The sequence below is a fragment of the Patagioenas fasciata genome, chromosome 19 (genome assembly GCF_037038585.1).
Source record: "Patagioenas fasciata isolate bPatFas1 chromosome 19, bPatFas1.hap1, whole genome shotgun sequence".
Lineage (NCBI taxonomy): Eukaryota > Metazoa > Chordata > Aves > Columbiformes > Columbidae > Patagioenas > Patagioenas fasciata.
In genome coordinates, this window is record NC_092538.1 from 9451741 (window position 1) to 9472708 (window position 20968).

General features: G+C 47.5%; 1 protein-coding gene across 4 annotated transcripts in view; it reads right to left on the reverse strand.

Moving 5' to 3' along the window:
• The window catches only part of SSH2 (slingshot protein phosphatase 2), an 84779-nt gene that overhangs the window by 19594 nt on the left and 44217 nt on the right, over window positions 1–20968 (reverse strand). For 3 of the 4 annotated variants that reach the window (XM_065853477.2, XM_071816989.1, XM_065853478.2), the window contains 5 exons: window positions 10827–10930; window positions 7804–7868; window positions 3986–4107; window positions 1511–1579; window positions 697–762 (listed from right to left, as the gene is read on the reverse strand). In XM_065853477.2, coding sequence (XP_065709549.1) covers window positions 697–762; window positions 1511–1579; window positions 3986–4107; window positions 7804–7868; window positions 10827–10930 — 426 coding nt within the window. Of the gene's footprint in view, window positions 1–696; window positions 763–1510; window positions 1580–3985; window positions 4108–7803; window positions 7869–10826; window positions 10931–20020; window positions 20176–20968 lie in introns of all 4 variants that reach the window. The other variant, XM_071816988.1, reaches the window with a different exon arrangement.

The following is a 20968-nucleotide window of genomic DNA, read 5'->3' on the forward strand; positions in this document are numbered from 1 at the left end:
GGTGTCCTCCCTCCCTCACTGCACCAGTGATGTCAGAATTTTCTTCAGCTGCTGCTGGGAAACAAATCCCCCTCTCCTATTTTTAGCTTGTTTTAAATCTTTGACTGGGATCAGAAGGATCCAGGTCAAAATCACTGGTGTGACACAGTAGCATGACACCCTGACAGGGGATGTATTTCTGCAATGCAAAGCAGCTTGTGCCAGAAATACTTTCATGGCCACTACATTCTTACACGAACCACCCTAAAAGGAATGAAAAATGCAGGCAGCTTCTCTTTCCTTCTCGCTATCACAATGAACATGCCCCACCGGAGACAGAGACTCCTAAAATACGCACAGTGGGTATTTCCTTATTTACGACTAATAAAAAGAAACATTTCAAACACATGCTCAAGGCAACTCTGCTTCGCAGGGATTCAGCAGCCCCTTGCAAGGAAAATTCCTTCCTGCCCCCAGCTGAGCTGAAGGTGCAGTTGCAGCAGAATTATAAACTCACTGCTGTATACCAGCACTTGCATGGGTTTTTTTTCCCTTGGGAAGGAAGTTTGATACCAAAGGATACTGAAGGAGACTTCTGGATGCTTGAGTAGGTCTCAAGATACCAATAATACAAAGCAACACCTGGCTTTTAAAAGCTCAAGCAGCCAAAACACCTTGGAAAAAGGATCACTGGGACGGATCATAGTAAGTACTCACCACATTGCCTGTACAGACACTGGCTTGAATATATGAACCCTGTTATCTGTCGATACGCTGAACCCTCTGGAGAGAGGAAAAGAAGCACAGTAAAAATGTGTCCCAAAAGCCACTGTTCAGTTAATAACTGACAGTTTGTAGCATGTTAGAACAGCAGAGGACTAGCCCTATGCACACACTGAGTTCAGCTAGCCAACAGATCAAAATAGCGCACTAAAAGCTCTAAGATAACTTCTTTAAGCAGCTGCTGTTTGGGAACGAAACTAAGGCGGTGGGACGGTGCTGGGCTGTGCTGTTTACCTTGGCAACACAAACTCAGTGCCACAGCTGGGAGCAACAGAGTCCAGCTAAAGTGATCCTGGGGCAGCTACCAAGGAAAGAAAAGTCATTCCACGCACTGCACTGGACAGCCCTTGTAACTGGCCCCAACAGGAGGCTGCAAGTCAGGTGTCTATTTGGCAGAGAAACATCATTCTTATTTTATGTTCTTCTGAACACTGCCTGCTGCAAGCGTGATGGAGGAACGCATAATAGGATCCCTTTAAGGAGCTTTCACTACACACCCACTCGCCAGTGAAAGCTCCTTTACGCCAGCTTAAACATACAGACAAGCCACTGTCTCGGTGCGTGTTTATTCACAGATAAGTCAATTATTGGTCTTTGCTGCTACAATAACCATGATTTAGGGCCTTTGAGCCTCCTAACCCGATACAGGTCAACAGCAGGAGGTCTGCTGGACCCAATCGCTCGATCCTTCTCCATACACCATGTTGTAATCTCACGCCTTGACTCAGGACACAGAACAGACACTCACCCATCCCCGTCCAGGTGGATCAAGGTGTCGCTCCACAGCGGCAGCACCAAGCCCATTGTGCAAGTGCTACTGTAGTAAGAAAGAGAAGGTCAGCCCATCTGCCACAGCACCATGTTATCATTCTAATTTCACAGCAATGGTTGAGTATTTCTGTTCCCATTAGAAACAAACAAACAAACAGAAAAATCCCATTGGTGCTTCAGGGACAAAGAGTGTCAGTGTTGTTCTACAGGTGTCTGGCAAGGATCATCACCCATAGGGTACAGGAACATTCTTTCAAGCAAGCTTAAAGGGTTAACACATGTCCAGGAGAGGAGCAAACAGGACTCAGGAGCAGCAAGCTTTGTGTGGAATGTCAGAAGGGGCTCAGAGTCTCCAGTCAGCTCAAGGCTTTCTTTACAGATTAGTCCCTCTCAGGCTCAAGCGGTTTGGTTCCAGCTCTGATTTTGCAATCCACAGCTTTGTTTTCCTCTTTGTCCCTCAGCCACAGCTGCTGGGACCTGGGATGGGTACGGTGTCACAGCAGGGTGACCGGCAGCACGGCAGGTTCGCAGCCACAGCCTGTCACCCGCTGGCGACTCCTGCCCCTTCGCCGCCCTCCCACACCCCGAGGATGAGCAGGACCGGAGCTCAGACACCTCTTGGCAACCTCGCTCCTCTCACAGTTGCTCCGACCTCTTTGCCCTCACAGTCACCTGCTTTCTGTGAGGCTGAGCAAAAAGCCAAGTTAAAAGCAGAAATCAAGTGAAATAAAAAAGGCAGCGGTGGGGGAACCCTAAGAAAACCTGTGCCAGGTTGTCAAATGAAAAAGCTGAATGTCTTAAAGTTGTCAAATAAACCATATTCAATTCATCAACTTGAAAAAGAACCGAATTTAACTGCTGCTTCTTCTAATGCTTTGCACTAATTCTCTCAAATTTCCACAAGACTCAACACCCCCAGTCTCTGCAGCTCATGAGAAGAGGGTGAGACTCGAGGCTTCAGAAGGGTCAACAGACACGAAGCCCCGTAAACGCACACCCCTCGCAGCAACCGGTGCCCAGCGCAGGGAGACATCGCAGCACGCAGCTATTTCTGTTGACAACATGAGATGAGCTCATGGAAAGATGTGTTTCTAAAAGGCTTCCCAAGGTGGCCACGGTATTTTTAGTGATACTGTTCAGCAAGCGCTTATCAGAGACCATAGCAACAAGTCTACATTGAGTTATAAATACCAAGTGGGCTAGGGGAGGGCGTATCAGACTGACCATCCAGAATCTCAGTAACTCTAGCAGAAAGCTAAAATGACCCCGCTATGTTATTAGAGGCTGAATACCAGTGAGCTCTCAGTTATCAAAGGTGGCTGTGCTGGTGTATCACAGCCAACAGCAACCTCCAAACTCACACCAACCTGTGCAAGGACAAGTTATTCTTACCCTACTGCAAGAGCATCTCTGAGTTACAGCTGGGCACATGTGCCAGGGAGCAGAAGCCAGGGGCAGCATCGAGCTGGTCCCCCTTTTTGGCAGGCGTCACTTGAGCTAAGCACCCAAATCAAGGCACTTGAAATGAAGCATGGTGGCTGTTGTGATTGGCAGGCTGTTTGGAAGGCCATTTCTTAGCAGCTTAACAGCTAAAAAAGATTTTCTAGTGACCCTGGTAACTACTTGAAGGCAACTCATTCCTGTAGCAGTTGTGCTAGAACAGAGTGTGTGTATGAAACCTTCCAAAATGGTGCAAATATCCAGGTTTTTCTTTCCCTGTATAGGCCAAAACTGATTTACGACCCTTTAAAAGAGCCACGTGCCCCCCTGCTCTCTCCAAAGTGCCCAGTGCCCCTTTTTAAACCCAAAGCTTTTGCCCGTGAAGCTGGTGGGGTGCTGTCTCCTGGCTTATAGTCACTCCAGCAGCAAAAGCTGCTTCCCAGCCACATTCTGCAGCTGTTTGGAGAGGTCAGCAGCAACTTCAATTAATGAAGCAAAAGCACTAAACCCTGCTGACATGCTGATGTCTGGGGAGCACACATGTTGTGCAAGATCTGCCATCAGCAACCCTGACATTCCGATCAGGCCCTTTGTGCCATGACCTGGGCAAGGGGCTTCCTGACAGTCAATTTCTTATTAGCTGCTCTGCTGAACCCTGATGTGCAGCTTCTCTAATTGCAGCTTTTTCTCTCGTTGCATGCAAGTTGTCCTTGTTTCTGGTGTGCAGATGCAGGGCTTAGGGACTTCACCATTTTGACACAGTTGAGGGCACTTAGCATCCTCACAGCAGCCTGAGACTCAGAGGAATGGAGAAAACACTGAGCTGTGCAGTTGCCTTCCCATTTGCCACCTCCTTTCAAGAAATAAAAAGGGTATTGTGGATCTCAGGAAAGGTATCAGGCTGGAAAATCTGAAGCAGTCTGTCCCCAGAAAGCACATACACCAGACAGTGGTTTCTACACTCAACATGTGGGTGAACACAAGCACTTCCCCACCTGGACGCTGTGAGTACCTGTCATTGGAAGAGAAATCCATTCCCAGGACAATGCTCTCTTCGGTGTCTTGTCTGCCGTTGGTGGACACCACCACCATGTATCTAGTGCGGTTCTGGTAGGTACTTTCCAGTCTTACAGCCTGAGGAAAGGAAGGGGAGAGATCAGCAGAGCAGCCAGCAAAATACACACCATTTCTTTGACAAGCCACCTTTTCATGCTGAGTGCCAGGCGCAGAAGCAGTGATGCAGTTTGCACTAGTATGGACGGTCCGTACTCCTCAGCTGGTACTGAATGTGCTCTTCACCTCTCGGAGGGCTTTGTCCAAAGAGCTGGAGCTTTCCTTTAAGCTACTGTGTGCTGCAACAGCTCCAACAAGACTTTCACCAACTTCCCAGACAGCTGGAGAACCAGGATCTAATTGACACGTGGTTCCCTGCTGGTCCTTTGCATTTTTCCAGCAGCTCCCCAGTGCAGAAGCAGCCCGACTGCCTTACAGCTGGCATGATTTCCCTATTCCTGAGGTGTACCCATGGCTGGATTTGGATTGAGAAGAGGTAACAAGTTGTCAGGCTTCACTGCTCCTACCACAAACACGTGCACCCTAGGGCCAAAAGAGAGATCTAGCAGGATGTCTGAATTTCACCCCAAACTCCCCCAAAAATCAAATACTGACAGCATTCAGAAAGCGGCTGTGCAACTAAGTTGTGGGCATCACACCAACACTGAGGCTCCTGAAGGGCTACACTGAAGCCTGATGCTCCTCCAGAAGCCACGAGGAAGCGAGAACTGAAGTAACGCCAGCAAGACTTGGTACGGCCAGGCTGCTGGTTAGTGAGGAGCCCACAGAAAGAGCCCATCAGGTTTTGCCTATGAACATCTGCAGTAGGCAGTCTTGCAACACTTTTTGGACTCCATTCCAAGCCATTTGCAGTTATTTCAGTCACAGGATCCCAACTAGAGAAACTAGGACATCCCTAGAAAGGAAGTGTCTTAATTATGTATACTGCATCCTAACTTTGGATGGCCTAATCCAACCCCAAGACACTGTCTGGTTTCAGTGTTTACCTTGGTGTTAAACTGCTTCTTAGACTTTGAGCAGAGCCTACAGAGAGCAAACATGGGCAAGAAGGAGCCGTCACCTGCCTGCTGCAACGGGACTCAGTTGCTCAACTCCCCGCGACCCAACGGTTGAAGGTCGAAGCAGAGTTTGACATCCTTTGCAAACTGAACCCGAAATTCCTCAATCACCAGCAGCCCTCCTGACCCACTGCTTGAGTAGACACTTCTTGGTGGCCCACAGGAGGTCATGGCTCAGAACAGCTTACCAGTCATTTTACCCTTAAAAAAAGCTCACAAAATAACTATTGCGTAGGATCTCTCAATAGTCTGCTTTTCCCAACATGCTCCTTTAGTTCTAACTTGGTTTTGAGGCCAGAACAACATGTTCCGCCTCAGACGAAGCCTCCTCTGACCTTCTCACACCTCACTTTCCAATTAGCCAGTAATTCTAGGCCACGGGATGTGGCAGAGTCCACCGCAAAGGTTAAAACAGCGCACGGCAGTGAGGACAGAGCTCGCCGTTTCACCGGAGGGCTCTGCCGCGGGGGACGATGCTGAGAGCGGCAGGGAAAGCATCCCAGTGGTGTTGCAGGGAGCGGCAGCTCTAGTGACGGGGGTGGAACAGCAAGTGCAGGCAGGAGATGGTGCTGACTTCTAGACTTGTCCAATGGGACTGAAGACGAACAGAAACTACCCAGATGCTGATGCTAGCAGACAGATGTGCTCTGTACAGCGAGAGACTGTGCCCCACCCCATCTCTTTAGGATAAGTCATGCTAAAACCAGCCTTGTTTTCCTTCTTGCTCCTTGAGTCACTGGGATTCCTTTGGAAACATGGAGGATCAAAGCGGTCAGGCCTTCAAGGTGGGAAGAGCCAAAGACAGTTGTTTCTACAACTAACCACTTGTAGCAGAACAGAAAGGGTGCTCTTCAACCTAGAAGAGCAAGCAGTCACCAAGGTCTTGGTGGTTAATGGCATTATCTACAGTAGGAACCAAACCTCAAACAGAAACAAAGATGTGCAGGTGAACAACAGCTGCCCTGTGTCTTGGGCACCCACACATGAGCTCTGTTCTGCTTCTCTTGAGGACAGTCCAGCAACAAGAGGATTAACACAATTTAATTTACTTCACTAAACCAATTTGGCCAGCAGTAACGGGAGATGTGGTCTTAGCACAAGACCCTTTAGAACAGGGCTAGACAAGCAGCAGCCAAAGGTCACGTTGCTTCTAGTCACTATGGTGGGATTTCCTGAGGACCACTTAAGAGACCCTACTGATCTTATACTGGTACCTTTGCTCTCATGGATGGATAAAAAAAAACCTGCCAATAGCTCCAACAGAAACAAGAGTTGTTCCAAATTTTAAGCTTAGGTTTATAGAGGATTAGATTCCTCTGCTGCCCTCTGAGCTGTGAAGTCTGCCCCCCGAATGACAGCAGCCAACACAAGAGGGGAATGCATTTCTCTCAGCACTGTTTATATTTCAAATCTCATTTGTATCTATTATTTTATAAGAGAGTCTATTGCAGCTCTGCACACTCTTCGTTCGTCAAGAATCAATTAAATTCAAGTAGACTATCGAACTTAACCTCATGCAAGATTTCAGCATTCCAAACGCAGCTCTGAACAAAAGGGTTTATGTCTCAGCCCACAAAGTCCTTATTCAGCTGTTAAGGCTAATTTGTCCCAAATCACACAATGTAGCCACTGATATTGCTGAACAATGACTTGTTCAATAGCTTCCAATGTTCTAACCCTGGCTCAGATTCTGAAAAGCACCAAGAACCCCCATCCCCATCACTTTCACTGAAATTTTAGGGACAGCAAGGTGCACCTGACAAAGCTCAGGAGTAGGTCCTTTAGTTTGCTTACAAAGATTGTTTATGGCAAACTATTTTCTACATTCATTTTTAAAGTTAAAGCATTCCATAGTAACCTTGGCTGTTTCTTAGCTATACTTGTCAGATCAGTCCAGCTCCAGCACAGCTCAGGAGGACTCAGCAAACCAGAGGTGCCAGAAGACACTTGTGATGCTGGCAATCCTGCTTTGGGCGTACGTTGCTAAGATGCACCAAGACAACACAGGAAAGAAACTTCAGGCTATTGAGTGATGAGAGATACAGATACACTGCAGTCGTGCCTGACCTTGTAGAGCACTTCCACATGTCCTAAACAAAATTCCTCGCTGCTCTTCTTTAGCTTCTGGAGGTCTTTAGGACAGCACACCAATGCTATAAACAGCAATACCTAATTTTCTTTACATCATTATAGAAGGCAACAACCCAGAAAAGCAGGAAGATAAGGTTCACTATACGTGCATATCCACATGGGGGTCCTGCCTGCTCCTTCCTGATAAGCCACGGTCTTTTGGGACACAGCAAGTTAGGAGAGCAGAGTGAGGAACACAACTGAACTAAAGTGGAAGGGCAGGTGTTCACGCTGGTCAGAGATAACTGATTTAAACAGGACACCAAGCTGACGTACCCAGCTTCTCTGGTAATTATTGGAGTACTTTTTGAGAGCATAAGTACTCAGTGCTTGGTTCAGACAAAGGTACTTGTAGCCATGCGATCTGTCTCACTAAACAACCAAATAAGCAGGCCTTTCATAATTAGATGCTTTCCTGCCTTTGTGGTTGCAAAGAAACCCCAAACCTGCCAATGAAACCACTCAAACACACACGCACCACCGCTTTCATGAATTACACAGGTGTATTTGTCAAGTGGAACTTAACCTTTATATTCGTTAACAGCAGATAAGCAAAAAGCCAACCTACCAGTCTGATGTTGTCTTCTGGGCGGAGCAGTATGAACATGGCCTGCAGGTGCTGCTGGAGATCCCCTGCGGGAAGGAGGGAAAGGTGAATGTACAAAAATAGCTTTAAATCACATGCAAGTTCCTGGCTGTCCAGCCAGAGCAAACGTCCACCAGGAAACCTGACACGTCACCATGAGCGTTGTCACTTCCACCCACTCAGAGATAACAAAGCCCCATCTCTTAGTCAGCTGCTCTTTGCTCCATGTGCTCACCTGTTCCTGTCTTGCCACGCTCTCTCCCACTAAATCCTGTGGGCTTTTTAAGAGGTCCTGTTCACTTGTCTTTGGTAGCTTGAAATGAAAGATGCTTCACCTCGGTTTCTCCCTACCCAAGGCATAACAGTTCCTACCTACTGCCGCCAGTAACTTAACGTCAGGAGCCAGTTTAACAGACAAAGTTTCCAGAGTTTGAAAAAGAAAACACCGCCAGGACTACCAGATTATCTCAATACTTAAAAACAAGAGAGGAAGTTTCTAAGGCGACCCTTTCTGCAAGGGTCAGTCATGGAGCTCCACTGTCTCCCATCCCCAGAAAGTTCATTGCCCTTCTCCCCATTCCCCACCTGCCCTGCCAGCCCTGGTTGCTCCAGAGTTGGAAACCAATGTATGGCTTCCTTGGCCAGCTTTAATCTACATTTTCAGCCCCAAACACACAAGGCATTTTGTAAGCTTCCTGGATTAAGAAAGAGCAAAGGAAAGGTTTTAACGTGCCAGAATCAGCACAAAGATATCACATCCTGTCCTGTGAAGAGCTGTCGCTTTGCTGGCATTCACCGCACGATTGCTGCTTCCTATCACATTGTCCAGCGACAAGCAGATGCTTTTGTTTCCTTCTGAGCTGGCAGGCGAGGTGCAAAGCATCAGCTAGGGTGGGATCTCTAAAGTGATTTACAGTATCCCAGAGATGGCGAAAGCCCCGGGGAAGTTGCATCCTTTTCTGGCCTCCAGCGTTGTTGGAGCACAACAGCAAGGCCACCAGCCTGAGAATTGCCAGGTGGCCTGGGGCACAGGACCACCCAGAGCAGCATGGACAGCTGGTACCATATCTAGTCCATCTGCCAATGAGTGATTTCCATTGCTGAAGATGATATGATTAAAGAAATGGGTGTGAGCATTAATTATTTCCTGCTACACATTTATTCTTTATGCTGGATTCTAGCACCTCCAATGAATTAGGGAGGGAGGTGGGGAAGGGTAGCCAGCCTTCCTAGGAAACGCTCTTGTAGCCACTTGAAACACTATTGCACCCATAGGCAGCAATTTCATACTGGAAAGTTATGTCCGCTCTCCACCCCTCTTCTAATTCAGTGTGCCAGAGATCAGTCACAACACACACGGGATGGAAGTTGAGCACCGATTATCGGAGCCCAGGAAAGGAGAGTTTTCTTTGCCACACGCTCGCTGCCGAAGGCTGCACTCTCTACACCACTGGTTTAATCTTGGAAGGCAACACATTGATCCCTTGGTGTCTTGGTCTGCTGGTATATATTGTATATTAGAAGAGCCCACAGAAAAGAGAGATGGTGCACACTCATACAAATGTCTCTTTTCAGTGAAATCTCCAAGCACCATAAAAAAATATATATATATATATTCACATCACTTGACAAGCAGGGAAACTGAGGAAAGGACAAGCACTGATGCCTCATTAAATCTCACCCCGTAAGTTGAAGAGACAGGAATAGAAAGAATCTTCTAAGAACAAAAATCCCATCCCTTAGGCAACCCAGCCTCTTCAGTACAAAACATCTTGCTGTAAGCAATTACAACACACCGGGTTTGCTTTCTTGGCAACCTGGCTCCTAAAAGCTCTGGGTTGATTAGATGAGCAAGTGTTTTCCACCAAGGTCTCCAGCCCCCACGCAAGCTGATCAGGCAACAAGAGACTTGAAAGCTGTTTGTGCTGCCTTGCACAGGTTCACACGGAAACACATCCAGTGCGCCTGCTCTGCGAGGTACAGCCAAGACACCAACTGGTAATTCATGCATCTCACTCAAAGCAATTTGGGTACTGCTTGTACTATGTCTGTGTGGACGTAATGAATCACCTTTGGACTTAAATTCTTTCTATAAAGATGTTTGTAAACAGATTTTGAGGTGGACCAGTCACCAGGTATGTAACTCTGCCAGGTGTAGAGCTGAATGGTATCAAAGAAATCTACACCTGGAACCAAACCAAATCACCTTTTGCTGGTCAATTTTTGGCAAGGAGAGTTGATTCTAGCCTCTCTGTCTCATCCACAAAAGTCTGAAGGTCTCAGTGTTGGTTTTCTCCTGCTGATGGTTTAATGGAACAGAAAACCCTGCACTATCTGATGCCTGAAAAATGCCATCAGTTAATAAGCACCATAAGCACAATGAAAAGCAACCTACTCTGAAATGTTTGAGTTTCATTATTCAGGCTGACTTTTCAAACAAAGAGTCCAAGCAAAAACACAAACCAAACTTTCAGCAGATAAAGAGGGCGGGATTATGACCAACTCCGTCTTATTCACTCTGCTCACATGTCTGAAAAGTCACACCAACTTTGCTCAGAGGTTTCTCCACCACCACGTAGAGGTGTCTCCTCCCTCTCTTCTATAACAACCGGTTACTTTCTGATCAGGAAGCACAATTACTCATGCTATATCACAACCCAGTTTCCCAGTGCAATGCATGAAGGTTTGGATGGCAATACTCCAGCCTTGCTCTCACACAAAAATTACAGGATGATATTTGGGGGGCAGTTGTTCTCCACTCCCCGTGATATCATGACTGCTGCCCCGCTGTCACTCATCGGTTTGATTGTACAGTATAAACAAAAGGGTATGGAAGCCTTTTTTTCTATCAGTATTAAATATCGCAGCCTTGAGACTACAGGTCTGGCTTTAATACACAGCTGGTGTAAACAGAAACGTGTGTCGTCTGGTGAGAACCAGCTCCAGAAGGTGTCCTGGGGAACAGGAGCGAGCAGACCAGGCTCAGCACTGGAGTGACACGGTACCTGCGTGTTTGTTGCGCCGGTGACTGATCCTGGGGGTGGACGAGCCATTTCCTCGCGGCAGGAAGAGCGCGGCACCTTTCACGGTCAGGAAGCTCTCACTGATGCTGTAAGGGGAGAGACAAACAAACGACGAGGATAAATCTATATTGCCTTTAAAAGGAGAAACGCAAGGGAACAAGCAAGGTTCAAAGGCATTGAATGCACGCTCTGTTCTTCTGCAAGGAAAGTGATTTACACTGAATTATTTTGTTGGTAAAGAACTCCTCACCTCATATAAATACTGCAAACATAACTGAGAACAACATAAACACAAAAACACTGAACACAAGAACATACGCCTGGTGCCGTTTTGCCTGCAGAGGTGGAACCTGAGCTGGCAGACGGGATTAACCTATGGCTATATTTTCATTTGAAAGTCAAGATGAGAGATCCACATTTCTAAATGGTGATTAATACAGCGAGCCCACGCATCTCTATAATTGCGGATTCTGTTAACCCTGTGCTTTGCGGTTCAGACGCAGCTGATGCCCTGCAGAAACAAATGTCTCCCTTCAGCAGTGTACATAACAGATTAAGAAATCATGAAACTACTGTCTATGAGTTGTGTGATAATTAACTCTCAAAGACTTAGAAATTAAACGCAGAACTGTAACGCTGATGAATTCAAACATCACTTCCTGCCTTGATTTTGCCCTTTCTGAAGGCACAGGAGGAGAGAGGTTTGTGGAAAAGGGCAATGAAGAGTTCGCAAGTTCTGTGGAACAGCTGATGTTTTAAAAGTGTCTGCCAGCAGTTTTCTAATGGCTGTGGTTCATGGAAAAGGAGAGACACGCTACAGATTTTGCAATTAAGCCATCCTGTTGCATACTTCAGGGGTTCCTGCTTTCCTCAGAATTGATAAGACAGTCATACAAGGTTCAAAAAAAGCCAGAAACAATTCCACAGTCAACAGGATGGTTGATGCATATGGTAAGACAGGATGGGAGAGTCCCTGGCACCACGTACCCCAGCAGCTCCGCGCCTCGAGAGACGCGTTGGCTTGCTCTCTGCAACTCACCAAGGGACTAGATCTTAGTTCCTTTCTCTGCTTAAACAAATACCAAAACTAATTATTTATTCCCTTCCTTTCAGAGACAAGGACTGGGAAATAATAATAGAGTAAAAACCCCCGCCATCTATTTGAAGAAATTCCATGTCGCAAATGCAGGTGAAGGCTGGAACACGCCAAATCGCCACCTTCACGGCTTCTTCTGCTCTGCTATCAGCTGCCACCAGCCCTGGGGACCTTCTGGTGGCTGCTCAAAGGCATTTGGGAGCCTCAGCACGACTGAAAACAGCATCACAGGGAGATTAAATATGACCAAGAACCAGCAGACAGCACATGACACGAGCCCCTGATCTTCTAGTTTCACGATTCGAGTTTGACCGCTTTAGCAATTGGTTTTGTCAACTATGTTTTTATTGCTACAAGGATTAGAAAAGCTTGTGTTAAAGCTGCATTTCCCCCTAACCCCAAGCACATTTCTGGGCACCTCTCCATTGTCCTGGTGGGGATATGAAAATCCAACTTGCAGAGCTCCAGCAGAGCAGATACGCACACTCAAAGGCCTTTTTTGAGGTTGTAGCGCATCCCAATGTTGAGACGGTACTGCCTGTCATAACCCCAGCACTCCTCCTCACTCACTAAGTTTCTCCCAGGACTACCTTCTAAAACTAAACCAAAAGTCAAATATGCACTGGATGCTTCAAAAAACCCCAGAATTTTAAAAAGGAAAAAAATAAATCACTCATCACAAGTTAAAATGGATCAGAGATATTCACCTACACTAAAGTTTAAAACAAAACACAAAATATTAAATCCACTGGGCACACTGAGCACAGACCCTTCTCATATAAAATGTTTTGACTGAGTCTTTCTAGCTTTTGGTGACAAACAGATCCCCTGAAAGCTGCAAGATACACAGTTTCTTAAAGCCTGAACTGAACACCAAGTTACCCCAAAGCCCTTGACTTTAAAAAGAGCGCGAAGACGTTCTTGCTTTCTCCAGCCTTTACAATCTCACTACAGAGGCAAATTAATTTCAAGCTGCACAGGAGGAGGAGAAATTCAGCAGTCACAGCCAGTTTGCACATCGTTCATTTTATCAGCAAAGCCAACAACTGCCATTAGCAACCCTTTAGCCTGTGCCTGAGGTTTCCCCAGAAGGCTGAATTAGCAACTATTTTTAGTGGATAAAGCAGCACCGAACCGAAGAGCTGGGAGGTTAAACATTTTCTCACTCCCATCACTTTCTCTTATCATCAGCGCTCGGCTTTCGGTCACCTGCCCGGAAAGGAAACACGGGCAAAACTCAAGCCATTCCCACCAGGTACATCCTTCCACCTCCTCTCCTAAGGCCAACAAGAGCCTTGTTTTGGGCCACTAACCATGAACAAGTTTGACTTGGTAAGAGTAGGGAAAGAGAATGTAATTGTCCATGGGACAGGGCGGAACAGCTGAAGAATGTGGCAAAGCAAATAATTCTTGTAGAGCAGGAGGTCAAGCAGGCAGCGCCTCAGGTAGGGATGGCCATCGGCACGGGTGGGAGAAGAGCAGATGGGTGGTGACAAGAGCCTCGTCCTTAGGCCAGTTACAGCTCTGGGGACACTCAGTGCATGGACAAGGGCACAGCACATCATTGGCACTCTCAGCATCACCTCCCACGAACTCCCAACACCACACACATCAGCATCCAGCACAGCATCCTGGCAAAAAAATACCATAATGCACAAACACACATCCAAGCCCTTGCTCCAAGATTCAAGCAGGAAAGAAGATCTTGGGAGGAAAAGCAAAAAGTTTATAGGAAAGTCCAAACAGCTGTAATAATAACTGCCAGTGAAGCTTCACACTGCTCCTTTGGGAGGGAGTGCACATCTGTGCATTGTGCTTCTCACCTGCACCCGCTCAGCTCTATCGCCCTCCTTTAATCGATAAGCTGCAAAACAGTAAACCAAGAAAAAGAGCAAACTTGAGACGCTCGCAGGAGCGGCGCAGCAGGCGCCAACGCTCAGCTCGCTCCCGAGGCCGCGGAGCGAGGGCAGCCGGGGACACGGAGCACAGCTCACGCAGCACGCCAGGACTCGCCCTGCAGGAGCAGCGACTCCAGCGGCAGCTCACTGCGCCTGGCGTGGAAACGGTGACAGCAGGGCAGGCCGAGCAGCCTGCTGGTTTCTGAGCACCTCAAGGCATTTCCCTCCACCTTCCTGCTTCCCTTCCTGCACAGGCCAACGCGGTGTACGGGCTCCACGACCGGCTCTCACTATCAGCCTCCCCCAGACTTTACCCGGCCACAAGAAAAGCCCTGGTTCATGAAGCATCCATCACTTCCCCAGCCATGGGTGTGACGGTGTTGGAAATAGTGCAGCTTGGCAGCCAAGCGCATTTCTCCATCGAACCATCACACACCTCCAGCATCCCTCCCTAGCGAAGAGCTTAACTCTTTCACCTTTGTTGCCATTTGTTTTTCAATAAACAATATCTCTATTTCCCTTGCTTACTTTTTAAAGCACCTGGTTTAATAACTGCCAAGAGCATTAATAAGGTATGTAGAGGAGAGCAATGTTTGGCTTTCAGTTTGAAGCCTTTGCTCCTGGGCAAGGGAGAAAGGCACCTGATTCTCTTCACAGAGAGGCCAGAACCCAGGGTTGTATAAAGCAAAGTGGTGCCAGGCACTAATAAAAATAATAATAAAAAACCCCCAGAAAACTAAAAACCCACCACAACAGGGAAATGAAAAACACAAGGATAACTCAGGACCGCTCTACACTGACATTTGCATTAACAGGGTCAGCTGGCAGCACACACAGACAAGTCCAGGCATCTCCGATATCCGAAATAGCAACAAACCCAGTGCAGAGCAAAACAAGGGCCACGACTTACCGAAAAGGGCTCTGTAACAATGTCAACAGAGGTGACAACACCGAGGGCCGGGAGGGAAAGGGGAAGCGGTTCTCCGACAAAGAACGTCTCTCGCCACTCAGCGCTTTTGCAACTTAAGAAACGGTACGAGGAGAAAAACAAAGCAAGCGTGGGAACCCAGGCCCTCGCAGATGTTTGACGCAAACGGCATTTTTAGCAACATCTGCATTTCTGTCCTTTTTTTATTGAGAAAAAGGAACTGTCTACAGGCACTTCCTCTGCCCCGAGGTGGGGCTCCCTGGGGACATCGCTCAGCTGCAGTGACACAGGCACAAGCACAGAATGATTTGCAATGCCAGCGGGAACTTGTTTGTACTGACTTATCTATGATCCCTTCCCACCGTAGCCAAGTCTTCTTATCCCTGGCTTTGGTCTCTGATATGACATCTGCTGAAGCTGGGCTAGGACAACTTAGTTTGCTAGAAGGTGAGGACTGTGGGTGTGAATCTGAACTCTAAAGGCACTGCAACTCCAAGGCAATCCCTTTATCTTCTCCAAGTGAGGAAGCAGTTTATATACAGAGAGGGTATTACTTGCAAAAGGGAGCACTGAGGAGCATGGTTGTGTCTGCAAGAGCAACCACTTCATATGCACAAAACCACCACACAGATGCAGTTTCAGAGATGGGATCTAACCAGCCTCCGGTCATCCAACAAGGCCATAAGGAGTGTTGACACCCACTCAACACCCTCCTGAGTTAACAGTCTGCGAGTCAAGCCCACTACTGGAAAAATCAAAATGTACACATGCCACCAGCACTCCTCCGGCACCACGATCGCTTGACTTGAGCTCCAAAAACCTTTTTGTGAACTTCAGAGTCAAAGCAGCTTGGGCAGCCTGTGTACGCTGGTGAGAGCAGTGGCATCCTTTGGAGGTGGCACAGAAGACAACCACTCTGGGCTGGGAAACTCATCCCTGCCAGAGGTGCCCCTCTGCCAGCAAGGGGAGCAGGGACAGCTGCTGTTTGCAGCCACAATGGTTCTGCCCCATGCCGGAGACAACCACAACCATTCCTGTGCCTCCCGGTGCGCCCAGCCCCGCTCTGCGGGAGCCGACCTTTGGACTCCCATCAACCGTATTCCCTCGCAGGTAGGGCTGGGATTTATTGTTACAGGCACCGGGAAGGAGGCTGCATTTTAAGCTGGACTCCAAAAGACATTTTATCATTTCTGATAAAAGTCAAAGTGTGCGTGGGCTTCCCATTCCTCTCATGCACCCCTGGCCTACGAATGAACCAGCTCAACAACATACAAACCCGTAAGTGAAGGCAATGCGGGCAGAGTGCAGGCAGGAGCTCGGCGCTGCCTTCCCAGCAGTTCCGGGTCGCATTTCCCCGGGGTGCTGCTGAACGTGAGCCCCTCGAGGGACACACAGAGCCCTCCCTGAGCCACCTCGCTGCCCAGCCCAGCTCCAGCGCTTCTTGCCAGCACTCGGCAGCCCCGGAGCCGCGAGCGAACGGCCTCGTGCCAAACTTGAGCAGCTCATAGGCGAGACGCACCAGCTCGTGATGCTGAAACCGCCACCGAAACGCAGCCCAGGCTGGGATGCCCCGCTGCAGCACGGATCGGCAGGTAATTATTTCAAGGAATAGGAACTTGGGCGCAGACTGTATGATTCATCACGGCAATGACCAACAGTTATGCAAGGACGGATAGAAGGTGTCACACACTGAAACGTACTCATTTCCCACGGAGCACATAGAGCAAAAAGCTTTACTGACTGTACCTTGCTGCACAACACCAAGGGCATCGCAGCAAGGTGCAGTCAGCCTGCAAGGCGGCTTCAGAGAATCCACCCGGAGAGAAAGAAGAATATTCCAAAAAGCAACAGCAAAACAAGTTGTGCAAGCAAATCTCTGACGTGCTCTGGAATTCGAGACCGATGATATGCACAAAATAATCTCCACAGTCCAAGCACGGTGGTTCATGTACTAGAAAGCGGGCGGCTAACACAATTAGGATGCTTATTGAGAAATCCAGGCACTTGGTGTTTACAGAAGAAATCTGATTCTATGCACTTTTTACGCAAGAGACCCAGACCGGAAGCGAGACCATGAAAGGAATTTGTTTTACATGATAGTCCCCAAAGGCTTCTAGGTCTCCAAGTCAAGACATTCCCAGATTAAAGCCCTACATGACATTCTTCTTGCACTATATACTGTTTAAATATCCACGGGCATTAATGCATACCATCGGGTTCACAGAGCAGGACACACACCCACGGGAGTGCTCCGCAGTGTTTTACCACCATATGCCGTCCTACCAGCTCAGTCTGTCCAACATCAGCCAGCTGCTGCACTATGAATAAAATGCCTCAGAAATACATTCCTAAAACACTTTAACCAACATCCGACAGCTTCATAAGGAGACGCTATCGCGTCAAGGATCAGAAAACAAACAAACCCCAAAAAAACAAAAACCAAGCAGCTTTTTGGTTAGTTATCTTCAGAAAGAGCACCCCTCTGATTGACATGTGCTTATCTTTTTTTCCTGTCTGAATTAACAAAGTCCATGTTGATCATCTTTACATCCCACAGAAAACTCGTCCGCCACCCGAGTTTGAAAGCACATTTCTTTTTAAACCTCAAACACTACCTGACACATCCTCAAGTGGTTGGTTAACAAGCCTGAAAGGTCACTCCCCACCGATGTTTAAGACAGGGTATTTTATGACTAATTTTCACTCCGATCTCCCCGCACGTGCCCAGTTCATCACCGTTACAGACCTGACCATGTTTGGCCTGACTGGCAGCACCCGCGAGAAGGAACCCTGTGCTTTAAATACGCCCGTAACACAAGTCACAGGAGACACGCTGAGGTCAACACGCTGTCCCCTCCACTCAGCAGCCAAGTCCAGGGGCATCTATATTTAGCCAAAATATGCCCAGCACTTTGGAGATGGAAGGAGCCCACTGGTTTGCCTGAACCCCCGCCAGCGCTGGGACGGGACAGGCTGACCAGGAGCTGGCGAGGGCGCTGGCACCCGCTCAAACTGGGGCACCCTGCGCACCCACAGAGGTTGGGCTGCCTGGGGAAGCGGCCCCGTGCCAGGACTCGGCTCTGTAACCATCCCGACACCCGCGGCGGGGCATGGGATGGGGGAATTGTGCCGGGGAAGCAGCCTGGCTCTGCTCGCAGCCTCCTTGCCTGCCCTCGGTAAATATATTAATGGACCCCTGTAAATAGAGCACCAAAACAAGGACCACTCTGTCTGCGCACAAAGAAATCAATGCTGAATAATAAGCCTTTTCCTCTGTGCTAAAAAGAAGCAGATGCTTGTTTACCAAAAGCATTAAATAAAAAAAAAATCATCAAGAGGCTGTTGGATTTAACTTGTAAAAAAAAAATAGAAGGAAGTTATTTGTTCAGTATTTTAAGTTCTGCAGCACTCAGCACTTTCAATTTTATCTCGTTCTTACTGCAGCCTCCCCACGCACGGGGCTCTCTGATCCCTAAAGGAGTTTCCAGCAGGAACAGTAACATCGGTTTAGGACTGACTGTCCCTTTAGATTAGCAAAACCGACAGTCAGCGCTAACCGGCAACGCGAGATGGTTGTGAACTGTTTCAGAGAGAACAGCCACGTGCCAGATTTCTTTCAATAGGTTTTGATTTGAAATTGGAAGTCACAGGGAGCTTTACCTGTTGTGCTGATAGGGCCCATAACCAGGCGATTGATCTGCTCACCACTGCAAATACACCAGTGTGGTTTATAGAGCAAAGCCACAACTGAGGGAATGCAAACTATAGAGTGGCTGTGAATAGTGACTTGAAATTTTAATCAGCTAGTAGAGAGAAAACAAAGCCAAAGGATCAGAAACATTTCATAGTTGGAATAGTTTAATGGATTCCTGTGTCTTTTCTTCAACACTTACGACAGTCCTTAGCATAAGCAAAGTTAACACAAAGTTCAGGTTCAATTTAAAGCTGCAAACCAAGGAAGAAATACAGCATCACTTTGAGTTAATTGACCCAACACGGCGGGGAATGGGGTAACCCAGCCTGTAAAGATGTTCTGCTCCCCAACAGATGGGGACACACTGCCTTGTCCCCTGATGCTCAGAGCACACAGCCAAGAGAAGGACGTCAACATTCCCCTGGTGTACGTGACAATCAGTTGCTTGATCCGTCAGGAAAAGCTCTCAAATCAGACTGTGCGATGTAATTATGATGCATTTCAAAATGCAGACTCAGCATCGCTTTCCAACCCAACTCTTCCCCCCGCAGATGCCGAGTTCTTCCTGGAGACAACGTCCCTTGTGACTCTGCTTTTTCTTTTGGCTCTCTGAATAGGGATCAGCTTACCAGGAGCCCTTTATTCCTGAAATAATTTCCATTAATCACTCACCATACACCACTTTAAACAGAAGCTGACACACTGTGGATGCCTAACACCACCACAGCATCTCCCCACTTACATAGAGGCTGAAACGAAGGGCAGCCCAAGGGGCAAAAGGAATCGGGGGATTTCTACGCAGCAGACAAGTGAACTTCTTCAAACTGCTCCTGAGCATTGCATTGTTTTTATACAGACCCCCGCAAGCTTTAAATAAAAGCAGGGAAGCAGCACCACTTGAACCATCCACACTTCACTATACCTGCTCACAAAACAAGTAAATAAAAGGTGACACAGCAATCCGCATCGTCTTGAAGCATCACCCCGCAGTTTTGCCTTTGTGACTCCTCAGTGCAGCTGCAAATTAACTTACTCTTTTAGCACCTTAACGTGACTTTCAGCTTAACTTCAAATGTATTTAAGGAGTTTGTAACTCCATATAAAAACCCTGCAAAGTTTTGCTGGCTAAGATTCAGAGTGGAAACGCATTAAATAAAGTTTTAATTTACAAGAGCCTGAACTCTGAAGAGCAGAGATTCCAGATGTGTTTAACCCTGCAAAAGACAGGTGCTAAATTTCATCAGAATTTGCACTTTAGGCAGTTCGGCAGCCAATTTCCAGTGGTTAACTCAGGTCTTCGTGTTTCCTAAAAGCATGCAAACCCCTTTAAAAACCACACATTAAAGCAGAAAGACCAATGGAATACTAAACACTGCTGAATATCACAGATCCAGCAAAGTCTCTAACAGGAACAGGGTGTACTTTAGGGAAAAGGCTCTTAAACGGCTTTTTAAAAGGTTCTAGAACAGGTATTTGCTTAATTTCAAGCTAGAGAGCCTCTCATAAAACATTTCATGATGTACTTGAAGGAGCTAAGGACAAAAAAGTCAGGAACATTACAAAGGCATCGAGGTTTTGCTCTGTGCTGGGAAACTCGGTGATGTCCTGCCCCATCTCCATAGGTCCCACGGAGCATCCATCCCGTGCTCCTCGGCCCTGCTTGTCCACCAGGCCCATGAATCCTCCTCCCTTCATGTTCTCACAACTGTCTCCTCCTGGCAAACCAACAGGAGGGTTAGAAATGGTGCTGACAATTTGTTTTTATTTAGACTAACCAGCTTTCAGTCTTTGCAACACAGAGGAATGCAGCTGTTCCACTTCGCGGTTGTTTTTTGATTTCTCCATCTCTTTTACAAAGCAAATAAAGAAAAAACAAAACAAACAACCCTACCGATAACAACAACATAAAAGCCGGTGACAAACTCCTCACACACCGCTACATAATGAGCCTTAAAAAAGAAAGAACAAAAATTCTGGGTTCATTTTCAAGCAGCACGGAGCTGCAGGCGAGGAAGAGGTGGCTGAGCCGAGACCAGGTGACAACCCCTCAAAACGTCCCCTTGGGACACCGCAAGAACCGAGGCTGTGGGACAAGAGGCTCAGATGAGCAATTTGTTCTCTTCGCGCTGGTGAACAAGCACAGGGAGGGAGGAAATACAGCACAGTTCGTTATACACGGTAACGTTGGTGTACGGATAATTAAGTCTAAGCTCAGCTCAAGAGTGCTCTGCAGGGGTCCCAACCCACCCTCGGCACTTCAAAGGGACCAAGGGACGCACTCACTCTGATTTATCTCTGTGCCTCCAACAAGAGCCTTATCAAGAAATTCATATGTAACCCATGTGCACTTTCCTGGTGAAACACTGGAAATTTAAGGGAGTGTGAACCAAGGCCAGAGCTGTGGCGACCCCAGGCCGCTGGGACAACAGGGACCTCATTAAGCCACTTGTGAGAAGTGTGTGAACAAACCATGGACTTCACTACTAAGTGACAAAGATCATTTGTTTA